General features: G+C 37.0%; 1 protein-coding gene across 5 annotated transcripts in view; it reads left to right on the top strand.

Annotated features, from left to right (window-relative positions):
* DGS1 (dgd1 suppressor 1) overlaps nt 1-12231 on the top strand; it is a 330562-nt gene that overhangs the window by 97178 nt on the left and 221153 nt on the right. For all 5 annotated transcript variants that reach the window (XM_089373467.1, XM_089373466.1, XM_089373470.1 and 2 more), the window contains exon 6: nt 8982-9176. In XM_089373467.1, coding sequence (XP_089229593.1) covers nt 8982-9176 — 195 coding nt within the window. The remainder of the gene's footprint in view (nt 1-8981; nt 9177-12231) is intronic.

The raw sequence follows: 12231 nt of genomic DNA, 5'->3' as shown, positions 1-12231 counted from the left end.
TCATCAATACGTCAACTTTTTAGGAAGATATTCGTACATCCACCAATCTAAGCATGCTCCTAAAACTAACTTCTTGTTGGTAAGAGATTTCGTGAACACATTAGCTACTTGTTCATCTGTTGGCACATACTATAGCTTCATGACCCCAATCAGTATCCAAACTTCCAATGTTCATGTTCTTGTATACTAGCATAATCTTCAAGGTATTCAACTATTCTGATGCTGCGTAGGTCATCACAATATCCAAACACATCTCAATGGTAGCTTCCTGCTTCGATTTCTCCAACAACACCAAACTCAACCTCAACACTTTTCAAAACATCCAATTCTTTTTTCACAATTTCATCAATCCCAACTTTATTAATCATGAATACAATTCACGAATGACCATCTGTAGTGCTTTAACTAATCTCCGATCAAACATCCTTATGGCCTTCACATCATGATTTCAACTATGGAGGAGTTTTACTTTTCTTCAACCAAGCTCCCTCTCAACTAGGGAGATGTACACTTTATTTATCCAAGCTTCTACTCTACTAGGGGACAAAAATCATCAACTTAGGCCACACAGGTTCTTTCTTTTGCATCATCACATCATTGAAGAACTTCAACCTAACAGAACGTCATTTCTTCTATCCTCACTTAGCAACAAGATCATCAACAATGTATAATTCAAAGTTACCAAGATTTTTACAACTCCCTCTTTTCACAATGCTCAAAATCTTCAAGTCATCATTAAGTATGAGGTAGGTATCTTCAACATGTTGAAGACTATGTACCTGCAAATCTTCAACAACAAGTTCAACCAAGCATAAATATAAATGATGAAGTCAACCTTACCAATATAGTGTTAGCATGTCGATACAATGGGAGAATAATTATTATTATCCAATTTTAAGGTCACGACCAAGCCAAACACCAAATTGGTGTATGAGATCCCCTTGTTTGTGGGACGAGGGACCCAACTTCGCGCAACGATTTGACTGCTAAGTCTACGAAGGCATACATATTCTAGCCCCCTCTGGTTTTGAACTTGTGATCTCTTAGGAGGAAACACATGCTCTTAACCATTAGGCCCACTCAAGCTGTATATCAAAACCTAAACTTAGTTAGATTTACAATCAATAAGGGTTACACTTTTCATGCCCTAGACTTTCACAACAATCTATGTTAGGGTTTTGTCACAAACCTTAGGTTCCTTTACCAAAACTAAACTTTAGATATTAGAAACTAGATTTAATCATACCGAAGGCATTTTACATCTAGGGTTTCATTATCATGCCATAGAAAACTTATATCAATCAAAACTTTAATGTTAGATGTACAACACTTTGACCAAGTTAGGGTTTCAATCAAACAAAAGCATATACACCTAGGGATTCATTCCTAGGCTTTTACATTAGCTACAAGGGTTTTGTCATAAACTCTATTTCATCGAACCCTAAAAATCTAGGGTTTCATCATAACATTAACAAAACCCTAGACATCAAGAGCAGGGTTTCATCATGTGTTTTAAACTTTATCAACAAACCCTAAGTGGACTAGGCTTTCATCAACATAACCTAAGCATTAAAAGGCTAGGGCTTTTATAGAAAACCCTAAAGGTTAGGGTTTTACCAAAGTGAACAAAAGATAAAGAGTGTGACAAGGGTTGATTAAATCTAGAGATTAATCGCCCTAGCAAATAAGAATCTTGATGATTCAAAACCTTAGACATCAGAGAGTTAGTAATACAAAGCAAATTTCAAAATGATCGTACCTTTTATTGAAGAAGATTAGCTATAGATTTGGTGGCCTTAAACATACCTTGAGTTGCTCCTTTTACAAACCTTGTAGGGTTACCTTATTGAAGGGGACCCTTTGAATCTTGCCATAATGCTTTCTAGAATATACCTGCAACACTTTCTTGACAAGTACCACCTAGTACAAGACTATGATCTAGGGTTTCCATTAATCTTTAGAAGATGAATTCGTAGGGTTTTGAATACAAAACCTAGACATTATTCAATTCCATTCTTGCAAAGGCTTGCCATATACTTTACAAACCCTAAACATTATGAGATAGGATTTCTAAGTGAATGAGGTTTTCATATGAATTATCTAGGGTTTACAATTCAACTTTAAAATGAGAAGTTGTCAATCCTAGAACCATACAAACAACCAACCCTAAAACATTTCATGCTATACTCTTAACAAATGAACATGTTATACATACCTTTGTCTACCATGATTGAAAGGTTGATGTTTCATTGAACTTGTTGCCTTCCTTGCAAAATGAGAACATATTGTTAGATAACTAAATCATAAAGAATAATATCATTACTTACTTGAGCTTCAGGCTGAACCAAAATGCTAGATGCTTTCTCCTGACTGTAGTAAGAATGAGTTGCTACATGTGTTTGAATAGACTTCTCCTCACACTGATATTGACTGTGTCCTTTTGAGATACGCTTTACTCAAAGATAGAATCTTCTTTTACTTTCTTCAATAGGGCTAGATACTTATTTCATAAGGAATGTAGACCTTGATTCTTTTCAACGTTCCATAAATTGATAAACTTCAAAAGATTGAGATTATATCCCTTTGAATTAGTTTTCTCGAAACATATCAAACACTGTGATCCTTGGAGGTCAGTCTTCATGTCACTATTGAGGCTTGAAACTTATATATGGTTGCACAAATTCTCGTCCTATTCCACAGGGTCTCGACTTTTATTAAATATTATAATGACTGTAGCTTTCATATTAGTCCTTCAATGCTTCTAAACAGATTGATCTTGGTTCTTTTGATAAGTAGTCACTTTGCTTGAAAATGGGGCTTCTTCTAGTCCACAAGGAATATTCGCATCTGGTGATTCAATTACTTCTGGAATAATACACAGAACCTTTGTAACTTGAGGTAAATTTTGACCTTTAACTTCATACACAACACTTAACTTTTTCTTTTAATGATCTCTAGCTAGCTATTTGGATTTCCAAAATTGTTGCTTGGCTCCTCTTACAATTAAGGTTTTCAAGTTCTGATCAACGACCTCAATCACCCAGGTCTGTAGCCTAATTGTAGAGGTATAATCATGCCCACAAGTTTTGTTCTCCTTCTAAGTGGCTCGACCTTCAAAGGAAGTTTTGAAACCTCTTTCTCTTAGCACATAAGTGATCTACTAGCTGCCTTATTTCACTCACCTTAGCTCTGATTCCATGTTGATAAATTTTTTTTGGGCAACATAATTAGGGTTTTTATTATTTTGATTTCTCTTTCTTTGATATTTTCTTGTGAAGTTTGTTATTAGTTCTTCTTTCAATTATTATGTTCTTCTCATCAATACAAATGCCAAACAATGAAGATCACAAACCCAAAAGAGAACACAAGATGTGGGCACTCAGCCAGGGCAAAACCCCTCTCCTATGGGAAAACCCAAAATTCTTCTTCTCTTCTTTAGAATAAAATCAAATGAGACAACTTGGACCTCTGACTCAACAAAAGGATCTCCTCCATCCATCAAATCAGCCTCTTCAATCTTTAGTCAACATCAACGAAAATTAAAGTCAATGTCTTCATAATTGAGGTCTCGTCCTTCCTTCTACTTCAAAGATTCTCAGCGTGTAGTAGCTTGTTCCTGCAATAGCCCTAACTTCACATGCGTGACATAAGAACAGATAGAATTTTGCTTGACAATTGTTACTTCTTTCCTTGATATGAATCTTCTTGCCTTTCCAACGACATAGGCTCCTTATACTTTGCTTTCACATTAGAAACTTCAGATCAAGTTCTTTTATTGTTTCAGATTGAATCATTTGCTTGGATGGTCGAGTTACATTGTTTCTATATAGTCATTGTAGATTCCATAATGAGGCTGACTTGATGAAGAGCAGGCCGACTTGATGGAGGAGGGTTTACATGCCTAAAAATAATTCTTTTTTGACATAAGAAGCCCAAGAAGGGTCTAGTATACCATGAATTTGACTTTGACTCAAGACACAAACCCTAGAGCACTCAATGGGTGCTTTTGAGCTAGAAATAAAATAAACAAAGCATGAAATCCATGCTTAAATATTTTTTTTTACAATATTTTTCTTTCTTTTGACAAATACATTACATCATGACTCAAGTACAATTATGAAGACCAATACTAGTTACATTTCTCAACAATATCTGGTGAAGGGATTTTAGTAGATCCTGAGAAGGTAAAAGCAATCATGGATTGGCCGATACCAAAAAATGCACATGAAGTGCATAGTTTTATGGATTTAGCCAGATACTATCGAAGATTTGTAGAATGGTTCTCAAAAATTCCAAAGCCTATCACAACCCTCCGGTGCGAAGGAGTTAGGTATGAGTGGACTGAGGATTATCACATTGCATTCACTGAGCTTAAAAGATTGTTGACAAATGCACCAATCTTGTGAGTACCTGACATGGACAAAGACTTTATTGTATGTATTGATGCATCCAAGCAAGGATTAGGTGTAGTATTAATGCAAGACAAAGGAGTAATATCATATGCCTCAAGGAAGGTAAAGCCTCATGAAGAACTCTACATGCATGATTTAGATTTGGCCATTAACGTTGAAGATATGGAGACATTACCTTGTAGGGAGAAGCTTTGTGCTCAAAAGCAACCACCAAAGTTTGCAATATTTGTTTACCCAAAGGGACTTGAATACTAGGCAAAGACGATGGAGTCAATTCTTAAGCGAGTATGACTTTGCAATTTCTTATATTAAAGGGAAAGAGAATGTAGTGGCAAATGCTCTAAGTAGAAGACCAAGGCTCTTTTCCCATATACACATCAAGGTAGACTTGAGGGAGCGAGTGCTAGAACATCTCTTGGAAGATAGTTGGTATTTAAAAGTAAGATCTAGGTTTGATAGTAAACATCCAAAAGAACCTAAGTTTGAGGGATATGAACTAGAGGATGATGGACTGTTACGATTCCATGGAAGTATGTATATCCTTGATAGTGGGGATATTCGAAACACTATCCTTAAAGAAGCCCACAGAGCACTGTATTGTGCACATCTTGGTGTAAAGAAAATGAATGTTGACGCAAGGAAACTCTTCTTTTGGGCATGCATGAAGCACGATATTGTACAATTCGTTGCAAAATGTCCTGAATGTCAGCAACTGAAGGCTAACCATCGTTACCCAATAGGTCTCTTGCAACCTCACGACATTCCTACGACCAAATGGGAAGTAATTTCTATGGATTTTATCGTAGGGATACCTCTTACTCCAAAAAGGCACAATGCCATTCTGGTCGTGGTGGATAAACTAACGAAAAGTGGTCACTTTATTCCCATAAAAGATATTTATGAATTGTTGACGTAGCTCGGGTACTTATAAATGAAATCATCAGATTTCATGGAGTTCCTAAAAAGTTCATATCAGATAGGGACACACAATTCACTTCAAGCTTTTGGACTGGTATGCAGTCAGCCTTAGGAACTCAACTAAATTTAAGTACAACATATCACCCTGAGATTGATGGATAGATAAAAAGAGTGAACCAAGTAATAGAAGGTATGCAGAGATATGTTATGGACCAACAAACAGACTAGGAAAAGTACTTGCCCTTGGTTGAATTTGCATAGAAGAACAATTACGATAGTTCAATCGAAATGCCTCTATTTAAGTACAATATATCACCCGGAGACTGATGGACAGATAAAAAGAGTGAACCAAGTAATAGAAGATATGCAGAGAATGTATGTTATGGACCAACAAACACACTAGGAAAAGTACTTGCCCTTGGTTGAATTTGCATAGAAGAACAATTACGATAGTTCAATCGAAATGCCTCTATTTGAAGCATTATATGGAAGACCTTGCAAAACACCGCTAAGTTGGGACAGGTTAGATGACATTGTGATAGTCAGACCAAAATTAATTCAAGAGATGGAAGAGCAGGTAAAACAAATTAAGCAACGGTTAAAGGAAGCACAAGATAGACAAAAAAGCTATGCTGATGCTCAGAGGACATATAAGAATTATGAAATAGGGGATCAGGTTTTTATCCGCATCAGGCCAAACAAAAGCACTATCTACATTGGAAAAAGAATAAAGTTGTCGCCTCGGTTTATTGGGCCATTTAAAGTTTTGGAAAAAACTGGACCTACCACTTATTGTCTTGCATTGCTACCCCACTTGCATAAAATTCATAATGTTTTTCGTGTATTTGTACTAAGACATTGCATAGCTGACAAATCTCATAACCTTCAATGAAAGGAACTACAAGTATCGAACGAGGGAACCATTTCAGTCAAACCATTACTTATACTAGAATGTAGGGTTCGAAAACTCAGGAATCGCCTGGTAGATCAAGTTGAGGTCCAATTGGACAAGTATAGTCCTGGATCAGCTACCTGGGAAGACACAAAGAACATATATATTGGAACAAGTATAGTCCTGGATCGACTACTTGGATAGTCTTTGGCATACTTCTTCTTTCATTCTCTTTCATAAGTAGCTCTTCCTTTCTGCGTCTACGAACTTCCTTTCTCAAGAGAAATATTAGATCGAATAGATGGTTGTTAGTCTTATTTTTCACAAGGTCGAATGCTACTTTATATATAGTCTTCTTGCAAGGTGGAGGTGTCCCTTTATGAGGCTGACTAGACTGTTGAGGAGGCCAACTTGATATGAGGCTAGGCCGACTTGATGGAGGAGAAACAAGACCTAATTTTTGACATAAAAATATTTTCTTTCTTTGTCATAATGAGCCCAAGAAGGGTCTTTTACATAATGATTTTGACTTTGACTTAGTACAAAAATCCTAGAGCACACAATGGGTGCTTTGACCTATTGACCAATGACCCAAGCATGAAACCCATGCTTTAATAAGTCAATTTTATTTTACAATAAAAATTTCTTTTTTTCTTTCTTTTGACAAATACAATTATGAAGACTGACACTAGTTACATTCTTCAACATATTCAGCCTAGGAGAACTTGTTTTAACTAATCTCTAGGTTTTGTTGGGGAAGCCTCTCTTGTGGGCATTGTATGTGAGCATAGAATGGCAGGGAAATAATGGTTGAGGTGACAATGGTGACTAATCCCATTGTTGCTGTTAATTTAGAGTGCTTGGTGAGAGTTTACCTAGGGTGCTAGATTTTGCAATAACAATTCCGAAACGCAATTTCTTTTTTGCCATTTTCACCTCATTGCATGGGAGTGCTTAGGGAGCACTGAGGGAACATTTTTTGGTCTCCTGGAAGCATTTAGGGAGTGCTTTGAGAGTGACTCTTCCTAGGTATTCCCTACATGGTCATGGAGAAAATTGCTTTTAAAGGGAGAATGCTCCCAAAAAATGCTCCCAGAAGGCAGCATTTAGGAACCACACTCCCAAGGGCACTTCCTAAACACTCCCTTTGTGAGCGCACTTCAGGATTGGGAGAGTGGGGCTGTTCCCCCTCATAGGGCAAAACACCCTCTGCTATTATTAATTAATCAAAAACACAAAATATTGGGCTTCTCAATGTCACTTGCACAATGATTCATAGCCCAAAGCCCTCAAAGAGCAGGACACTTCCATAAATGATGTAAAAAAAGGGCTCCAAAGTGTAGCATCCAGCCTCCAAAGGACTTCAAAGGTCAATTCTCTCTCTCACACACAAAACAAGTCTTCTGTATTAACAATATGGGGTGCTCCTCTGTATTGAAAGTCTGTAAATTGAGTGCTTCTTTCTATTGACCGCAAGCAGTGTGAAGATGGGGCGCTTCTTGGACAGATTTCATAGGGTATCCCAGCTTCAGACCTCAGCACACCTTCACACTTGTCCAATGCACTGTGTGGCTCCTAATGTATTAACAGCTTCAATGTATTATGACAGTTTTGTGAGGCCGAATTTGCTTATTCAGATGGACTCAGTTTCTTCCGCAGCAGGCAATACCAGTTTATTTATTTTAATATTAATTTTAGGATCCAAGCAGCTTCTAATTGATGACTAAAAATAGCCCTATCCTTGACTTGCCATCTAAAGTTCATAACATTACAACCAAAAATGCTGTCAAAATTGCACAATACATCCTTCTTAATTTCTGAGCCTTCAGGATTTTGCTGTAAACCATTGAGGGATTAAGTCTTGACCAGTAACAGTATTAGTTATAGGATCAAAGCATTCAACAAGACATCAGCAGCCTCTGAAAGGAGCACCCTACTGTCAGTGTTCCTTGTTTTGCCATGAAGAAGCTGCCAGGATATATTGGCATTAGAAACTTCTTCGAGACTTTGATGACATTGCTTCTTCCACCGGATCCATCACATACCATCAAAACTTCATAACACCAGCACTAACCTGGTCTCAGGACCCCAAAGTCTCAGGCAAAATGGTGGGTAACAGTTACCATATTTAAAAAATGCACTGCCTTTTCTTCAAGATTGTATCTTTTTTTCTTGGGTGGTAAGCTTTTGCTCAAGTATTTCTTAAGCCTTATCTATTGACACTCATCTAACTGATGCTTTATCATTCTATCCTTTTCATCTTAGCAGTCACCCGTGTTTCTCCTCTTTCGATATTCTAGACTGGATTTTATCATGTGGCAGAGAGGAAGTTTAAAATTGCAACATAGATGGATTTTTTTTTGTTTTGGTACTTGTTACCTATCTACTTGAGTGTTATCTTACAGTGGGTGAAGTTTGATATCTACAAAACAGATCTATCTACTTACAAATGGAAAACAGAGGATTTTCACTTCAGAGGAAATTTCAAGGAATGCCTCATTTCATGAACATTGTTTATTGGGGATTCTTTCAGAAAGAAAATGAAGTATTTGTGTATTTCTGTCAAAAAAGTTGTCCCTAAAATGTGAGTGCATTATCTTCCCATGGTGAACATTTTGACTGGTACACTATCATATCTACAATTGACTGGTATATCAGTATTATTGACAAATTACAATGCCTTCTCACTGTGAGTACTAATAAGAACAAAAAGGAAATATAGAAAAAGCTCTTATTTTGTCTCTTGTGTCTTGGTTCAGGTTTCAAAGTGTAGGAGGCCGAGGAGGGCAGAAAGGTTGTGGCTACGATATACGGGAACTGCAGTTGGTCTTGCACTTTGTTCAACATGGCTGTTACGGCATAGCAGGTTGATGGGCAGTACTGATCTTGATGACTGGATCAGAGAAGGCAGAGATTCTATCATTGCATTTTGGAAAGAACATGTTGAGCTACCGGTATCACTAAACTCCTTTCTGATAATTGTGGCTTTATTTAACATACTATCTGAGAGTTTGTCTTTTGCTTGAGAGTTAACCCTTAGTATCAACTTGAACCATTTTCTTTCTTGTCGAAATTATTTGTACTGAGCTTCCGTACCTTCAAAACTGTGAAACTGTTGTCCAGTAAACTTATGTCTTTGTCAGGATTTGATGTGTTACTTTCTCATTTTTCTTAATATGACTGGAGTTGGAAACCATTTAGGAAGGGTGGTTGAACTTAAGTACTCAATTTGGCTATGGTCTATCCCTCATTGAACCCAGCTAGGCAGCAACACACCTGGATGAATTCCATGGGTTAACTTTGCTAAATTTCACACCCATTTGAACCTGGAAAAACACTTACACGGACCCAATGGGAATCCATGAACCCTTAGAGGAAACTGAAACGAAACCCTGATAAAACAGAGGGCAAAAATACAGATAAAAAAGAAAGGAGAAATTTTTCATAACCAAACTATGCTCTTCCAACTTTAACATAAATAATATTTAATTCCGACCTGCACACTAAGTGAATGGGAATAAAAGCTCAAAACACAGGAAATAATGAAACAAGGACTCAATGCAAATAAATAGAGTTCATGCAGTGGATAGAGCCTAGAGGAAATCATTCTGCAGTGGATAGAGTGATTGTTCGCTTCAGAATGGTCACTATGTTAAGTTCTGTTTTGTAGTCTATTCTGTCTTTCAGTACCTTTGACATGTAGCTGACATAACTTTTATTATATGATAATGTACTTTATTACTTTGAGTGGATTGTGGGATCAGGGATGATGAGATGGATCACCTAGACTTAATATGGTCTGAGGAGATTACCTAAAGTATGGTTTAAAAATATGTGGTTGATAGAGAGGAATTGTGTTCCACTAGGACATTGTAGATTTTCGAGTGCAATTAGGGTTGGCACAATATTTCTGAAATTCTGATAATTAATTTTGATGTAGATCTTCTTTTAACTTGTTCCAATATATATTATTCAGTAATTATACTCATAAATTCAACAATAAATAACAGTAAAACAGTAGAGATCACAATGCATAAAAGAGAGACAAGATTTACCCTATGAAAACACACTACGGGGAAAAAACCAGAAACCATTTCAATAGAGAAATTCTTCTTGTTCAATGAGAGACACACGTAGAACTATGATCAAACCTGGTATTCTCCTCCAAGTCAAGTCATCCAAATCTGATCCTGCACTTCACTCTTGATACTACATTTTCAGATTTCGGCCCTCTTGAAATACATACCCAGTTACCCGGAATTTCGGCCCTCCTGAAATCAGTGTTTTAAAAACCAGCCAGTCTGAAAGGTAACCGGTCAAACCTACTGGTTAGCAAGCCCACCGGGTCAAACCAGCTTAAAAACCCGGTTTACCTCCTCATTTTGCCTTTTTTTTGCCCCAACTGGTCCTAACCGGCCAGTTTAGGACGGAACCGGCCGGTTTTGTCCTAAACCGGCCAGTTTATTGCCAGGGCAACTATAACCCCTACAAAATGCAGTTTTGTGAGTTTTGACGCTGTTTGAGGGAAATTTGGGGTTGTTTTACTCCAAAAATAGTCCCTCCAAGAAAAACATGCCTACCCTCTCATTTTCCTGATACATCTCAACCCTAACAATGTTGGAAATAAATGGTAATGTTAAATTCTTAAAGTAAAAATGACGTTTCCTTTAATTTTCATTTTCATCCTTTTACTTAAATTTTTAGCATTACCATGAAATGACTCAGGTTGTTTGAGAGTGGTTTCGACCTCATTGGATTTCATATGGAGAAACTAGAATATTGGATTTCACTCAAATTTCAATGGACTTAATGGTTTTTAGGATTTCATGGTTTGGGGGTTTGCAATGTTTCCATTTGATTCTATCATGCGTGAGGGTATGAGATTGGCATTTGATCAAGAGCATGAAGCCCTTTAACAACTTTGATCGTGGTGGCATTGATTGTTGAACTTTTTTGATGTTGGTGGTATTGATTGTTGAACTCCTCTACCATGGCCTTAACAAGAATGCACCTTTCACTCAAAGAAAAACAACTGGTTAGGCATGCTAATCTTTTTCTACCATAATATAAGGTTGAGGAGATGAACCCTTAGCTCAAATCAAAATCATTGGTTAGACATGTTAAACCTTTTCAATTTCTATCATGTTATAAGGTTGAGCAATCCAAGTCTAAAGATTTTGAGCTAGATGATGTTCATGTATCTCTTGTTGATGATGTTTATGTATTTCTAGTAGCGTTGAATCAATGATGAGTTTCATGAGTGACCATGTTGTTCAGTGATTTGTAGTTTTGATGTCTATTTTTGCTACTACTACTAAAGTTGTACAGGAGTTTTTAGAGTCCTCAAACTTGTAGGCATATTATTTATGTAGTTCATGTTGATGATATCTTGTCTAGTAGTGGTGATGAGTTTGATCATGATGAGTGATCATGTTGTTGATCACTGATATGTAGACATGTAGTAGTTCAGTGACCCCATAGCTTAAGCCTTAGAGCATTGTTTTCGGACTCTAGTGGCCATTTAGAGCTTCATTGATTACAAATATGTATTGCACTTGATGCCATTATGATATATTCACCTTTACATGGTATATAGATGAGAAAACCTTGCATATTTTTTTCTATTGGTTTGGAATCATGGTTTTAAATCTTAAAAATATTTTTTTTCATTAAAAATTAATTATTTAATGTATTTTTTTAAACCGGTTTGTTTCGACCTGACCAATCTCGGTTCAAAACCCGGTTCATTAGGTGGACCGGTCCGGTCACCAGTTCTGGTTTTTAAAACATTGCCTGAAATAGCCAGTTACCCAGAATTTCAGCCCTGTAGCGGTTGCCCCAATAACCTAGAAAATTTCGGCCCCCTGCAACAGTTGCCCTAGAAACTGAGAATCACACAAAGAGAGATCCCTTCACACTTGGGAATCGCTAGAGAGAGATAGGAGAGAGAAAATTCAGCCTTCTTCCTCGTCCTTCTTTGTCGTCCTTGTTCTTCACTCACTTGTCCAG

Source organism: Pinus tabuliformis, chromosome 8, assembly GCF_031772625.1.
Source record: "Pinus tabuliformis cultivar Carrire ecotype Pingquan chromosome 8, CPIR1, whole genome shotgun sequence".
NCBI lineage: Eukaryota > Viridiplantae > Streptophyta > Pinopsida > Pinales > Pinaceae > Pinus > Pinus tabuliformis.
This window is presented reverse-complemented; position numbering and strand designations above follow the sequence as displayed.